Consider the following 16,200-nt stretch of genomic DNA (forward strand, 5'->3'; position numbering starts at 1 on the left):
ATAAATACCCGGCTGTCTGTTGCTATATATTATGTTGCTATTTTTATTATTCATATCTTTATGCCTATATTCGCTCTTTCATCACTCACTCTTCCACTCTCTCCTTTTTATCATAAAAAGGTGTTTTATTTGATCATAGTTATTGCATCATGGATCATGAATCCAGATTTAGAAAGCAGAAACAACAGGTTTCTATCTATTCATCATTCTCTGTTCAAAGTTTTCATTTTTATTCAAATCTTCATCTGGGTTTTCAGTTTAAAGTGATGATCATTCTTAAATCCATTGCCTTTGCTAAAATATTGTTACTTTTCTTGTGTGGCAAACTTGGAAGTGAAATTTAAAGTTGTTTAATTTTTTTTAATTTGTTTTATGCTATGTTGCACGGTACTTCGTTTTAGACAGAGTACCGGTACCGGGTACATACCGGGTATCGGTACGCGTATAGTACTCCATGGTATCCCTTCAAAGTACCAAGTTTTTTTTTTTTTGCAACACTTTCCAATCTCATTCTTTTTTTATTTGTTTATTTTTTTAATAAAGATTCACTTTAGTTTAAAATTAGAATCAATTCAGTCTCCTTCCCTTTTTATTTATTTTTAAAAGTAGAGCCGCATAGTCTTATTACTACTCCTAATTTTCTAAAGTTTGCTATTTTTTATGTTTAATTATTTGTTTTAAGAATATAATTTTATTATTTTAAGTATACAACTATATTAAAAAAAAAATATACGAGCGTACCCGTACCTTAATTTTTTTAAAAATGTCTTATACCACGAACCGGTACCTTACCGGCCGTACCGGATACCAGTACCGTACCCGCACATATGCAACATATGTTTTATGACATGGCTTTGGTCAGGTAAACAACACCGATTTGCTGTAAAGCATAGACACTTTTCAGATTAGATGGCGGACACTTGTCTTTGTCCGCACTGACACTTATAATTATTGGCATCCATGTTCATGGTTTGTGCTGTGTTCGGTGCCCGTGCTTCATAATTGATTTGTGCTATGGTCTATTTGTTTATTTTTTCTCTTTTTGATAATAATTTCCTATCAAACCAAGAGAAAATCTCCTTTTAGGTAAGGCAATAGATAAACTAAATCACCTTTTTAATTGGTTAAGGACTTGACAGTACTTGAATGTGCATGTACTATAGGCGACTGTTATCACCGGTATTCTATTTCCCATCATACATATGAAATAACACAAACATAACACATAGACACCGATAATAACTTGAGAAGATGACATAATTTCATGTAATTATAAGTGTCGGTGTTGACACGCCAAATTCAAAAAGTGTGTTCCACATCCTATACGGATGATGTTTTTAATCGTCTGTGCCCTTTGTAGTATATGCTTCTGTTATGTGCTATTTCCCATCATACATATGACACAACAAAGACACTAACACAGCTACACCGATAATAATCAGAGAAGATGACATAATTCCATGTAATTATAAGTTTCAAAAGTGTCATGTTGACACGCCAAATTCGTGGAGTGTTCGTGCTTCACATCATATACAGATGATGTTTTTAATCGTCCGATTGTTTAAGGAGATGTTGTTATGAATCTGCTGGTATATTTAGAAATTAGGGTCTAATATTTAACCATGACTTCCATTTTAATTTATCTATGTTTTATGAATGTTTCTAAAAGTCAATATTTTCCTTTACTGATATATAATCATTGTATGTTACTTTTGTAGACCATTTTTCATGATGTGATTGACCTTGAAGGTGAAACAGCTCGTAAAAGAATAAACAAGGGGAAGGCAGTGGTTCCACCATTTTTCACTGATGAAACTCTGAAGAAACTTCAAAGTTTTGAACAATTTGACATTGTCATTGACACTTCTGACCATCACTATGTTAAAAATAATAAATCCATGAAGCGAGTTAGTTAGTTTTTTTTTTTCTTTTTTAATTCTTTTAAAGATGTACTTTGTTTCATTGCTAATCTTAACCATATGGATTTGTATATTACCTATATCCTAAGCAGAATTCAAAGAGTTGGGCTAAAAAAATCCAGGAAGAGTGGAAGATTTTGGCGAAGCATTTGCCAAGTGAGTACTAAATAGCTTGTATAGTTTCCAAGTTTTATCACAGATCACAGATCACATTTCAGCTGATGGAATTTGCTATATGTATCCATTAATCCTTGTTCATTTATTTCCAATCGAACTCCGTTCATTGCTATTGAAACGGTAGGTCCGGTTTGTTCCTTATCGAAAGGGTCTTGGCTTATTTTGATTACTAATTTACTATTTTAATGATCATCAGAAACAATATTTGTGAGAGTCTTCGAATCAAGGATGGATCTCTTGAGGGCTGTTATTATTGGAGCAGAAGGGACTCCTTACCATGACGGTCTTTTCTTTTTCGATGTTTTCTTTCCCAGTGGCTATCCCAATGTACCCCCGGTACGTGGTTAAAGATACTTCATCTGACTGACATTATTTTCTTGATAACTCCGTTTAACTCAATTCTAATAAAAGGTCATTATTTTTGTGGCAGCTAGTCTACTATGACTCTAGAGGTCTTAGGCTCAACCCGAATTTGTATAAGAATGGCTATGTATGTCTTAGTCTACTTAACACTTGGAGTGGCCGCCGGAATGAGAAATGGACTCCTGGTTATTCAACAATTCTACAGGTTCTAGTCTCCATACAAGGTCTAATCTTGAATGCAAAGCCATTCTTTAATGAACCTGGATATGCAATTATGAGTGGCACACGAATTGGTGAATCATGGTCTCGAAAGTATAATGAAGATACATTCATTCTATCAGTGAGGACAATGATGTATACGATGAGAAACCCTCCAAAGGTTTGTTTCTAATCTTGCTTCTTTCTTTTATATCTCTAGAAAATTTGGTTCATTTCTTTGCTTCTACTTTTGGGGTTCAAGCAACTTATTTAAGTCATTTTGTTTTCAGAATTTTGAAGATCTTGTTGTGGGACATTTCTACAGCCGAGCACATGATATTCTAGCATCATGTAAAGCGTACGTGGAAGGTGTTCAAGTTGGTTGTTTTGTGAAAGGTGGGGATGTTGATAATGGTGGACGAAAAAGCTCTGATAATTTTAAGGCTAGTTTACTTGGATATGTCAAGCTACTTGTCCAAGATTTTGAAAAAATTGGAGTTAAGGATTGCCAGAAATTCGTTTTTCCGACTTCTCAGGAACCAACTCCTTTGAAAAAGTTTTTTACATTTTGCTTTTTTTTAGGTTTAATTGCATTTTTGATTTACTCGAAATTTTCAATTGTGCAATTTTAGCTCTCCGATTCAATTGTGTAATTCATACTCTCCACTTGAATTCCCCCAAATTTATGTTTAGTTGGCAGTTTTTATGACTAAATTTATATTTATATATAACAAACATTCACCAAAAATGAAAAGTTTGACGAATCAAATTCACATCCCTAATCTAGACTAATTAAACCCTACCTTATTTATATGAAAACCATAAATTGGATTCTTTCTTATCATTGGAGTGTGCATCATGTAGTGTTTCCAGAGGTACCAATAGTGTATAATTTGAACATAGCCCAATCATAGACAATGTGACAAAGACCAATGTCAAACTTTTTTTTTTGGACACAAATGTCAAACTATTTTTTTTGTTTTACAATGAACTGAGAATCGAACCCAGGACTTATAACATACCACTCAAATCTCTCACCACTAGACCAAACCTAGTTGCTTAATGTCAAACTATTTTTAAAAGTATGAAATATATCAAATTTTTAATGAGTGAACTCGTGGTAAAATTGGTGAAATCTATTAAAAATTGAATTAATTTATTTTGGTCAAACTATTAAAATTGAAAACTATTTTTTTTCACCACCAGTTTAATCTGGTACGGTGTTAATCTTCCAATCACTATTGTAAGGATCGAACTTTGGTTCTCTCTACTAAATTTAGTTTCAATTACCACTTAAATATATCAAATTTTGTGTTTGATTATTTTTAATACTCCAAGGTTTTAATACTACTAGTGCACAAAATTAGCATTTTTTTTTTGGTAGAGCAAAATTAGCATTTTTGTTGCTTAATTATCGTAAACCTTAGGATGGAGAGTAATTAATTTTCGAAAATTTTGTTATTTTGATGAAAGACAAAAAATCTCTTTCTCTTCCTTAAACAAAAAATAAAAACTTTCTGTTTTAGTTGTTCTTTTGCTTATAATTATAATAAATGTTATTTTTGCTCTTTGTTTGTAACAACACCCCGCGCAAAAAGTTGACTCTTTTTTCACTCACTCTTTTGCTTCATTCATGGATCCTGATGTTGTTGAAATTCCACCTCCAATTCACCAAAAACCTTCCAGATTCAAAAAGCAGAAACACCAGGTTTCTAACTATTCATCATTCTCTGTTCAAAGTTTTCATTTTTATTCAAATTTTCATCTTGTTTTCACTTTAAAGTTATGATCATTCTTAAAGTCATTGCCTTTGATAAAATATTGTTACTTTTCTTGTGTGGGAAACTTAGAAGTTGAATTCATGTTTAGGGTTGTTGCTATTTTTTAGGAAACCTGGAAACGAACAAATAATTTAACCTGTGTTATGATATGATATGGCTTGGTCTAGGACTCTAGGGGTGTTATGTTTCATAAATTGAACTGGATTGGACCATATTTGAGGTTTGGTTCAGTTTTTAGAAAACCATTTTAGTAAACTGATTTGCTCACCGACACTCTTCTGATTAGACATGTTTAGGTGTCACATACATGTGTCGGTGTGGACAAGACACTTAGGATTACATTGAATTATATTATTTTTTTCAAATTATTAGTTGTGTTGATGGGTCAGTGTTCATGTGTCTTGTGTGTCCGTGCTTCGTAGCTAATTTGTGCTGATCTATTTGTTTATTTTCTCTCTGTCCTTATCAATATAATTTCTCAGTGTAATCAGAACAATACTAAAATTTCATTTAGGTAAGTTAATAGATAAACAAAATCACCTTTCTAATTGGTTGAGAACTTGAATGTGCATGTATTATAGGCTTCTGTTATCATCAGTATGCTATTTCCCATCATACATCTGACACAACACAGATACTAACACATCGACACCGATACTAACACATCGACACCAATAACAACTTGAGAAGATGACATAATTCAATGTTATTACTGGTATCTTTAGAAATTAGGGGCTAATATTTTGCCATAAGGTCATTTTATTTTATCTATGTTTTATGAATGTTTCTAAAAGTTGATATTTTTCTTTAACCACAACACAAATAATCATTGTATGTTACTTTGGTATAGACCATTTTCCACGATGTGATTGACCTTGAAGGCGATGACGATTTAGTGGTACTTGGTGAAACATCTCATAAAAGTAAAAGAAATAAGGGGAAGGCAGTGGAAACCAATCATGGTGGTTATGGTGATCATCAAGTTGTGGTTTGTATAACATTTTGTAGTAGATTGATATTATATTTTCCAACCTTTAAATGACTATAACATTTTGTTCGCAATTTTGGCAGCCCAGCTTTGGAAAATCTGGAATTCAATCTTCTAATGGTCAGCCTTTAGTATCACATAATTTAATCAATGTTGGCAGCCAAGGTTCGAATCCATTGTTCGTCGAAGACGACCCTCCTATGAACGTGCATCCTCAGGGATTCGAATCTAGTAACCATTGGTTGAAGCTTTCTAATAATTCAAATGCCCCTCCTGAGTACGCACATCCTCAGGGATTAGAATCCATAAACCATTGGTTGAAGCTTTCTTATAATTCCAATGCCCCTCCTAAGCATGTGAATTCTCAGGGATTAGAATCCAGAAACCCTCGGTTGAATAGTTCTTATAATTTCAATGCCCCTCTTGAGCACGCGTATCCTCAGGGATTAGAATCCAGAAACCCCTGGTTGAAGAGTTCTTATAATTTCAATGCCCCTCATGAGCACGCGCATCCTCAGGGATTACAATCCAAATACCCCTGGTTGAAGAGTTCTTATAATTTCAATGCCCCTCCTGCACACGCGCATCCTCAGGGATTAGAATCCATAAACTCTTGGTTAAAGAGTTCTTATAATTTCAATGCGCCTCCTGAGCACGCGCATCCTCAGGGATTAGAATCCAGAAACCATTGGTTGAAGCTTTCTTATAATTCAAATGCCCCTCTTGAGCACGCACATCCTCAGGGATTAGAATCCATAAACCCCTTGTTGAAGAGTTCTTACAATTTCAATGGCCCTCCCGAGCACGCGCATCCTCAGGGATTAGAATCCAGAAACTCTTGGTTGAAGAGTTCTTATAATTTCAATGGCCCTCCCGAGCACGCGCATCCTCAGGGATTAGAATCCAAAAACCCTTTGTTGAAGAGTCCTTATAATTTCAATGGCCCTCATGAGCACGCGCATCCTCATGGATTAGAATCCGGAAACTCTTGGTTGAAGAGTTCTAATAATTTCAATGCCCCTCCACGGAACACACATAACGGAGCGTCTGTGGTCTCCCCAGGTTTGACGACAATCACTGATGGACCCGAAAATGAAACTCTAAGGAAACTTCAAAGTTTTAAGCAATTTGACATTGTCGTTGACACTTCCGATCATCACTTCGTTAACAATAATTCATTGGTGCCACAAGTTAGTTTTTTGTTTTTCTTGTTTTAAACTCTTTTAATGACGTACTTTGTTTCGGTTCTAATCTTAACTATATGGATTTACAAATTACCATGTCCTGAGCAGAATCCAACGAGTTGGGCTAAAAAAATCCAGGATGAGTGGAAGATTTTGGAGAAGCATTTGCCGGGTGAGTACAGTATTTCTGATACTAAATACAACTTGTAATATTTTCCTGTCATACCACATATCACATTTAGTATTCAATTTAATTTTTCCTATATCCAGGATGGACTTTTCTATATGTATCCAATCCTTGTTCATTTTTTTTTCCTATAGAACTCTTTTCATTGCTATTGAAAAGGTAGGCCCGGTTCCTGTCTTATCAAAAGGGACCTGGCTTATTTTCTTGATAATACATCCTTATGGAAAGATTGTCATTTTTTTCCTCTCCGTTTATTTGATCTAAAATTGGAATCAAGAATTTATAAATACCATATTGTGAAACCTGCTTCTGGCATAGAGACATGACCATTCGTTTGTCCGTTTTTTCTTTAATGCTCATCAGAAACAATATTTGTGAGAGTCTTCGAATCAAGGATTGATCTCTTGAGGGCTGTAATTATTGGAGCAGAAGGGACTCCTTACCACGACGGTCTTTTCTTTTTCGACATTCTCTTTCCCATTGGCTATCCCAATGTACCCCCGGTACGTGGTTGAGGAAACTTTATCTGACTTACATTATTTTCTTGTTTACTCTTTTAATTTAATTCTAACAAAAAGGTCATTATTTTCATGGCAGCAAGTCCACTATCATGCTGGAGGTCTTCGGCTTAACCCGAATTTGTATGGGAATGGCAAAGTATGTCTCAGTCTACTCAACACCTGGCCTGGCAACGTGAATGAGATGTGGACTCCAGGTGTTTCAACAATGCTACAGGTTCTAGTCTCCATACAAGGTCTAATCTTGAATTCAAAGCCTTACTTTAATGAACCTGGATGTGCAAGTAAGAGTGGCACACAAAATGGTGAAGCGAAGTCCCTGAAGTATAATGAGAAAACATTCATTCTATCATTGAGGACAATGATGTATACGATAAAAAAGCCTCCAAGGGTTTGTTTCTATTCTTGGCTCAGTTCTTTTGTATCTCTAGAGAAATTGGTTTATTTTTCACATATATTTCACAGTACTGTTATGCTATATTATTTTCAAAATATCTATGTGGTAATATATGTAAGTTTTTTACACTACCATTGTGAAGTATTTAAAATCTTTTTCCTTTCTTGGGGTTCAAGCAACTGATTTAAGTAAATTTGTTTTCAGAATTTTGAAGAACTTGTTGTCGGGCATTTCTACAGCCGAGCACATGATATTCTGGCGTCATGTAAAGCGTACATGGAAGGTGTTCAAGTTGGTTGTTTTGTGAAAGGTGGGCTTCGAGATGTTGATAAGGGTGGACAAAAATGTTCAGATAAATTTAAGGCTGATTTAGTTGGATATGTCAATCTTCTTGTCCAAGATTTTGAGAAACTTGGAGTTAAGGACTGCCAGAAATTAATTTCTACGACTTATCCAAAACCGCGTACTGCTGGTGGCAGATTCGCTTAACTACATGAGTGTGATCAAGGAACATTCTTTTTGAAAACCCAATTTTGAGACTATGATACTAAAGGCTTATTACATCAACTGCATGGAAGTTTTTTAACTTTTTACATTGTTTTTTTTAGGGAAACTTTTTACATTAATTAAGTAGTTGAAATTTGACATGATTTTTTTTTATAGTTTTTTTCGACATGATTTGTATATATAGTTGGGTGTAATTATTAGTATATTTTAGTTTCATAATGTTTAGCCGACGAGCAAATTACATAGAAACTAGCTGAGTAGTAGTAACTCCGATAACATAAGCATCAAACTTGTCCTTGATAGCATATGAACACATCAAAAAAGAAAATTACCCTTGCAAATTGAAAGCCATATTTGCAAGTCTATCGGCACAATAGTTTTCTTCTCGGCAAACATGTTTCATGTTAACTTCCCAGTCGAGATCAAACATTTGACAAATCCTTTGCACCCATCTGCAAAATAGATTAAGTTTTATCCATTGTCTTATATCCACATTGGAAAAGTTACTCCTCAGCTAGTTTGGTACAATATGAAGCCAAACAACCATAGCTAGTGGACAATCTCTTAAAACATGGAGCATAGACTCATGAGCCAAACAAAGCATCTAACTCTTTCATGTGCTTCAATCTTCAAAATGTTCAACCAATTCTTATGTTGTAATTCAAAGCTACTCTCTTCCATACTCAACAAATAATAAGCACTACTAGCTACCTTAAAATCGCCTCGACCATTACCCGGCCAAAGCCATTATCTCTACCCATCTCTGCAGACGGCGTAAAGTCATTTGCTTTGACCTCAACCTCATATTTACCACGCATAACCTGGCACCAAAGCACATTGTTACCTCTACGAAGCTTCCAACCAAGTTTCATCATTCATAGTATTGAGATTTCATGAGACTTAGCTTTTCGTTTTGTAACATTATCCCAATGAACAACATGGATTTTTTTCTTCTCAATAGTATGATAAATGCTAAAAACAATGATTTTAGATACATATTTTGAAGCAATTATTAACTTAGTAAACAAGTAAATTGAAATAAAAACCTAACTTTTTGTGAATATTATTATTAGTAATATTGTCAGTTTAGATGCTTTAATCGAGTTTTCTTCCTTTTTTGAAAGTTTTGTGAGCCTAATGGTGAAAGAACTGAAAAAAGTAACGATTTTGAGTCTGAGTAGGTATGTTAAGCAAGATTAAAGCGAACAAAGTAAAAAAAAACAAGGAATTTCTTCACAAAAGAATTCGCTCAGCGAGCATAATTTCATTCAACAAAATTATGGAGTTAAATTTAGTAAAAATCAGCTAGCATAAAAATTATGGAGTTAAATATATTCTTAATTCCCCTAAACATACCGATTTCATTTTTGGTCTCTAAGTCTTCGATATTTTATTCTCTATTTTATTTTATTTTTACAAAATTCACAAGCATGTTCTAAATGACTTATTTTTATAAAATAGATCAAATTTTTTGTGTTTATCATTTTTTTAGGTATATTCTTCGATACACATCTTATTTGGATATGTATCATACATTCACTAAAATGGATAATTATAATAGATTTACAAATATTATTTATTAATTTTTCTATATTAAACACTGTTTATTATTACTCGTTCAAGGTTAGTGCCTTAGCTCATATTGACAAGACTCACACACAACGTCAAGTGAGATGGTACCTTCCTCCAAGGATATATCAAATGTGCTGCATCATAGTATAATGCACCGTCAACACTGTATTTTATTTTACTACTTTTTTTTAAAAAAAAAAAAAAATTACATTTTTTTTAAAATTTTTGGTTTTTATCAAGTACTTTATGATTCACTGTGAAAGTCTTTAGTTTATAATTTTTTTTCAAGAGTTACATTTGAAAATTTTAAAAGAATTTATAGGAATTGAGTTTTAAGACTTTTTAAAGAAATCTTAGTTGTGTGTGGATGAATTTTAGTGGTGATTATCACTTCATATAAGACGAAGTTCTCATAACCCCATATTTTTGCAAATTTCAATCTATTATCTTTGTGACGCGTATCATAATCAATTACTTATGCGATGCGAGTCACATTGGCAGATGCCACATATGACTATATTAACGAGCTATCAAAACGGGTTACCCGACCTGTTTAGGGCTGACCTTAATGAGCTTTAGGCTTTATCAGGTCGGGCTAGAATAATAAGTCATGTCAGACTTTTAAAATAACAGACTAAGTCTAAAAAATATGGCTATGACGGGCCAACCAAACTCAGACCTTCAATTTTTTGATTGGTCAGACTCCGACTTGACAAAGGCTCTGTTTGGGAAGGCCAATAAGCTAGCGTATAGCATATAAGCTAAAAGCTCTGTTAATTTTTAAAAAAGAGCTTATAGCTTATTTTTCAACCGCTATTTCAAGTAGTTTATCATCTTACTTAAAAAAATTAAATATTAAATAACATATCTTTTTTATGTCATTCCATACTTATGAATTAGTTCAACGGTTAATTTTACCAAACACTACAAATTCAATTAGCTAGCTTATTCGCTATAAGCTAAAAGCTAGCTTATAAACTAACCACTATAAGTTCATCCGCTATAAGCTAACTTATCAGCTATCCGCTATTTTTTACCAAACAAAACCAAAATCCAGCTCGATCTAACTTATTCTCAACCATAATCATCACATACAGAATTGACGGAGGTAGGATCAATTTGACAAACACAAACACGGATCAAGATGCCCTGCAGTTGTAAATCACAAAGTTATACGCTGTTTTAGATCTCATCCGTCTATTTCAGATCGGTCAGTTCATATTGTATCTATACAAAATCAGTCCAAATCAATCTGAACCATTCAGATTAGATCGGACGGTCCTGATTTAACACAGCGTGAAACTGTGTGAAAATATTACAAGGGGTATTTGATATTTCAAAAATTTCAAGAGTATTTAATAATTTTTTGCAATTTCACTCGGTATTTGGCTTTCTCTTTTTAATACTAGTGCACTAAGGAAGTGTTTGGTAAGTCCAATAAACTAATTTATAGTTTATTGTACTAGTTTATAAGCTTTTTTGATAAAAATGTAAAGTGTTTGGTAACGAGCTTTACTAACTAACTTATAGCGTTTTTTGAGATGATATTTCAAGTAATGTATAAACTTATAGCCAGATCCAGTTTTGAGCCAGGGCAACGAGGCCTCCGGCCTAGAACCTCCAAAATATTGGGACCACAAATATTTTTGCCCATCATTAATATAATTAATTAACTATAATTTGTAACATAAAAATTACAACTAATCGTATTTACCGTAATGGTAGCGTGGGCTCTAAGACCCCAAGATCGAGAGGTCATCTGTTCCACTTTCTCCCATCCCAGTGATATTTTTTTTCTTCTTTTGTAAGCAGTTTTTTTTTATATATTTTATTTTAAGAGTCTTTTTATTAAAAAAATTAAGGGGAGGAGATGACGGTAATCTTGAGAAATTTTTTTTTTTATTAAATCATTTTTTTTATAAAAAAATCCTTTTTTATTCTTGGAAAAAAAAATTAAAACAAAAACAAATATTCCTTTACCAATTTAAAAACAAATTTAAAATTTTTCTTCAATAATAAAAAACGTTCTTTTTAAAAAAAGATTTAATAAAAAGAAATATTTTTTGTCAAGATTACTCATCACATCTCCTCCCTTCCATCTACCTCGAACCAACCATTTGATAAATAGTTGTTTCTCTTAATTTTCGTAAACCTTAGGATTGGAGGGTAAATAATTTTCGCAAAATATTGTTAATTTGTTATTATTGATGAAAGACAAAAAATCTCTTTCTTCCTTGTCTCTTTATTTCTTTTCTTTTTCTTTTGTTTGTGTGTGATGTGTTTGTAACACCCCGCGCAAAACGTTCACACTTTCTTCACTCACTCACTATCCCACTTTCTCTTTTTATCATCATAAAAGGGTTTTGTTTTTTACCATAGTTCTTGCTCCATGGATCCTGATGTTGTTGAAATTCCTCCTCCAATTCACCAAACACCTTCCAGATTCAAGAAGCAGAAACAGGTTTCTATCTATTCATCATTCTCTGTTCAAAGTTTTCATTTTTATTCAAATTTTCATCTGGGTTTTCACTCTAAAGTTATGATCATTCTTATTCTGTTCGAAGTTTTGATTTTTATTCAAATTTTCATCTGGGTTTTCACTTTAGAGTTATGATCATTCTTAAAGTCATTGCCTTTGATAAAATATTGTTGCTTTTCTTGTGTGGGAAACTTGGAAGTTGAATTCATGTTTAGGGTTGCTGCTATTTTTTAGGAATTTGGAAACAAACAAATAATTTTTTAACTTGTGTTATGACATGGCTTGGTTAGGTAAACGAAACTGATTTGCTGTGAAGCATGAACACTCCTCGAATTAGCCTTATCCCGATATCGGATGCTCATCGGCACCGACACTTATGATTCTATTGAAACATGACATTTTCTTATATTATCAGTGTTCGTATGTTGTATCTGTGCTTAGTAACTGATTTGCTGTGAAACACGAACACTTTCCGGATTAGGTGTGTGAGTGTCTTACAGGTCCAAGGAGTGCCAAAGTAAAGGAAAAATTGAGTTTTTTTTGGACTCCGAGCTATCCGACACGTGTCGTACGAGTGTCGGTCAGACACCTCGACACGCCCAATCATAGAGGTGTCCGTGTTTCATAGTTCATATGTCATTTTCAAATTATCAGTGTTGTGTCCAATGTCAGTAACTGTGTTTTGTAACTGATTTGTGCTGGACTATTTGTTTATTTTCTCACTGTCCTTTTTAAATATAATTTCTTAGTGCAATCAGAACAAGAGAAAATTTCATTTAGGTAAGGTAATAGATCACATTTTTAGTTGGTTAAGGACTCAACAGAACTAGAATGTGCATGTATTATAAGGCTTCTGTTATCATCAGTATGCTATTTCCCATTACACAGATGATGTTTTTCATTGTCTGATTGTTTAAGGAGGTTCCGTCCGTATCCTAAGTTGTTATGAAGCTGCTGGTATCTAGAAATTAGGGGCTCCATTTTATTTTTTCTATGTTTTATGAATGTTTCTAAAAGTCAATATTTTTCTTTACTGATAAATAATCGTTGTATGTTACTTTTGTAGACTGTTTTCCATGATGTGATTGACCTCGAAGGCGATGACGATTTATTGGTACTTGGTGAAACATCTCGTAAAAGAAGAAATAAGGGGAAGGCAGTGGTTTCCCCAGGTTTGACGACGATCACAGATGAACCTGAAAATGAAACTTTGAAGAAACTTCGTAGTTTTAAGCAATTTGAAACTGTCGTTGACATTTCCGACCATCACTATGTTACAAATAATTCCTCCATGAAGCAAGTCAGTTGTTTTTCTTGTTTTGCTTCTTTTTTAAAATTCTTTTAATGGCGTACTTTGTTTCAGTTCTAATCTTAACTATATGGATTTATATATTACCTATTTCCTGAGCAGAATCCAAAGAGTTGGGCTAAAAAAATCCAGGATGAGTGGAAGATTTTGGAGAAGCATTTACCAGGTGAGTACAGTATTTCTGATACTAAATAACTTGTAATATTTTCCTATATCCAGGATGGACTTTGCTATATGTATCCAATCGTTGTTCATTTTTTTCTGTCTTATCCAGGATGGACTTCTGGCTTATTTTCTATATAAATACCATATTGTAAAACCTGCTTCTGGCATATTGCTCAACCTGACCATTTCTTTGTCCGTTTTTTCTTTAATACTCATCAGAAACAATATATGTGAGAGTCTTCGAATCAAGGATGGATCTCTTGAGGGCTGTGATTATTGGGGCAGAAGGGACTCCTTACCAGGACGGTCTTTTCTTTTTCGACGTTCTGTTTCCCAGTGGCTATCCCAATGTACCCCCGGTACGTGGTTGAGGATTCTTTTCTGACTGACATTATTTCCTTGTTTACTCTTTTTAATTTAATTCTAACTATCATGGCAGCAAGTCCACTATCATGCTGGAGGTCTTCGGCTTAACCCGAATTTGTATGGGAATGGCAATGTATGTCTCAGTCTACTTAACACCTGGTCTGGCAGTAGGAATGAGAAATGGACTCCAGGTGTTTCAACAATGCTACAGGTTCTAGTCTCCATACAAGGTCTGATCTTGAATGCAAAGCCTTACTTTAATGAACCTGGATATGCAAGTACGAGTGGCACACAAAATGGTGAAGCGCAGTCCCTGAAGTATAATGAGAATACATTCATTCTATCAGTGAGGACAATGATGTATACGATGAAAAAGCCTCCAAAGGTTTGTTTCTACTATTGGTTCATTTCTTTTATATCTCTTGCAGATTTGGTTCATTTCTTTCGTTCCACTCTTGGTTTATTTTTCTAATTTTTTTATTAATATAAAAAAGTTGTACGCAGACGTTTGATTCTATTTCACGTTAGTGTTATGTTATAATTTTATTTTCAAAATACCTAAAGTATCTGCAGTAATATTTGATTGGATTCTGTAATTTTTTCTACATAGCCATTGCAATGTACTAGTTTATAAACCTTTGGTTCCTAGGGGAAAGGGGCCCTAGTAGTCCAGAGTTTGGCCGCGAGGTAACTAAAGCCTGACCAAGCAATTGTTCCACCCAGGAATCGAACCCGGGTTCTCCGGAAATTCGTCCTTTTTGATGAAGTTCATTAACCACTTGAGCCTAATGACTTGGTTCCTTTCTTGGGGTTTAATTAACTGATTTACGTCATTTTCGGTTTTCAGAATTTTGAAGATCTTGTTGCGGGGCATTTCTACAGCCGAGCACATGATATTCTGGCGTCATGTAAAGCATACATGGAAGGTGTTCAAGTTGGTTGTTTGGTGAAAGGTGGTGTTCAAGATGTTGATGAGGATGGAGGAAAAAGCTCAGATAAATTTAAGGCTGATTTACTTAAATATGTCAAGCTTCTTGTCAAAGAGTTTGAAAAACTTGGAGTGAAGGACTGTAAAAAATTCATATCTCCGACACCGACCCCTTTGAAACTGACTACTCCGAAACCGACTCCTTCGAAACTGCGTACCACTCGCGGTAAAAAGTGATTCACTTCATGAAACATGACTGATCAATGAACATTCTTTTAGAAAACCAAATTTTGATACTACTAAAGACTAATTACATCAACTGCATGCAGGTTTTTAGCTTTTAACATTAATCTAATTAAGTAGTTAAAACTTAAAATAATTTGTATATATAGTTGCATATAATTATTTTTTAGTTGGTTAGGACTACGTTATGTTTGCTCTAGTTTTTATATTTTTAATCTTCTGTAGTAATTACATAAATTTGATATTGTCACCACTATACATATAGACACATTGTTTTGACAAATGTGGCTTCTCATATATTGAGTAAAAGTGCAAACTTATAGCTACAAGTTATTGAGTGTGTGGATAGTTCTAACTTCAAACCAACCATGTTCAATCATTTAAAATTGGGAAATCACATCCAACAAAAAGGTTAAAAAGATGTAAAAATTGGGCTGTTTTACAACTTCAAATTATTTTTTTTTTGAGCAGCTTGTTTTTATTTCTCGGTATACAATAATAATTAAGAGTCTGCATTTTTTTTGGTTACTTGGTATGTTTCCACCGTCGTTAGCGATGACTAATCTCCGTCGAGAAACTTGTAGGGCATACAAGGTGGGTTCTCCTATCTCAACCAAATTTTCTCCGTACGCACGTTAAGAATTAAATAAAGCAATTTTTATATAAAAAATAGTTTATTAATTCCTTTGGAGTATGAAAATAGTAAGGGGTGACTTGATATTTTTTCGGCGAGGGATACTCTACCCCTTTATAAGTGGATTTGCATATGGTAATCACAACCGTAACACACAAACCCATTATTTAAGTAATTCTACCTTTATTAAAAATCTATTTCAAAGTACGCAACGGAAAATTAAAAGTTATTTATAAAACATTGGTTCTAGGTATTACATTTTTCTTTACAAAAATGATACTAATG

General features: G+C 33.7%; 2 protein-coding genes across 2 annotated transcripts; both read left to right on the top strand.

The window, feature by feature from the left end:
- Positions 1 to 149: 149 nt before the first annotated feature.
- Positions 150 to 8,259, top strand: LOC123896469. The gene is made up of 11 exons (XM_045946850.1): positions 150 to 188; positions 1,719 to 1,907; positions 2,012 to 2,075; positions 2,293 to 2,432; positions 2,527 to 2,838; positions 2,948 to 3,213; positions 6,352 to 6,616; positions 6,749 to 6,782; positions 7,179 to 7,300; positions 7,395 to 7,706; positions 7,917 to 8,259. Exons 1-11 carry the CDS (start codon positions 150 to 152, stop codon positions 8,199 to 8,201), a joined length of 2,028 nt encoding a protein of 675 aa, XP_045802806.1. The 3' UTR covers positions 8,202 to 8,259.
- A 3,768-nt stretch (positions 8,260 to 12,027) lies between these two features.
- On the top strand, positions 12,028 to 15,464 carry LOC123895176 (putative ubiquitin-conjugating enzyme E2 38). The gene is made up of 6 exons (XM_045945410.1): positions 12,028 to 12,252; positions 13,337 to 13,570; positions 13,682 to 13,745; positions 13,964 to 14,103; positions 14,184 to 14,495; positions 14,958 to 15,464. The coding sequence occupies exons 1-6, from the start codon at positions 12,181 to 12,183 to the stop codon at positions 15,273 to 15,275; spliced, it is 1,140 nt and encodes a 379-aa protein (XP_045801366.1). The 5' UTR covers positions 12,028 to 12,180; the 3' UTR covers positions 15,276 to 15,464.
- Positions 15,465 to 16,200: the final 736 nt, after the last annotated feature.

Source organism: Trifolium pratense, linkage group LG7, assembly GCF_020283565.1.
Source record: "Trifolium pratense cultivar HEN17-A07 linkage group LG7, ARS_RC_1.1, whole genome shotgun sequence".
NCBI lineage: Eukaryota > Viridiplantae > Streptophyta > Magnoliopsida > Fabales > Fabaceae > Trifolium > Trifolium pratense.

Excerpts from the sequence above, each read along its gene's own strand:
- LOC123896469 (XM_045946850.1), top strand. The coding sequence starts at position 150 with ATGGATCATGAATCCAGATTTAGAAAGCAGAAACAACAG. Across the intron at positions 6,617-6,748 it reads ATAATTCATTGGTGCCACAA|GATGAGTGGAAGATTTTGGA; the intron begins GTTAGTTTTTTG and ends AAAAAAATCCAG. Across the intron at positions 7,707-7,916 it reads CGATAAAAAAGCCTCCAAGG|AATTTTGAAGAACTTGTTGT; the intron begins GTTTGTTTCTAT and ends ATTTGTTTTCAG.
- LOC123895176 (XM_045945410.1), top strand. The coding sequence starts at position 12,181 with ATGGATCCTGATGTTGTTGAAATTCCTCCTCCAATTCACCAAACACCT. Across the intron at positions 14,104-14,183 it reads GCTATCCCAATGTACCCCCG|CAAGTCCACTATCATGCTGG; the intron begins GTACGTGGTTGA and ends CTATCATGGCAG. Across the intron at positions 14,496-14,957 it reads CGATGAAAAAGCCTCCAAAG|AATTTTGAAGATCTTGTTGC; the intron begins GTTTGTTTCTAC and ends TTCGGTTTTCAG.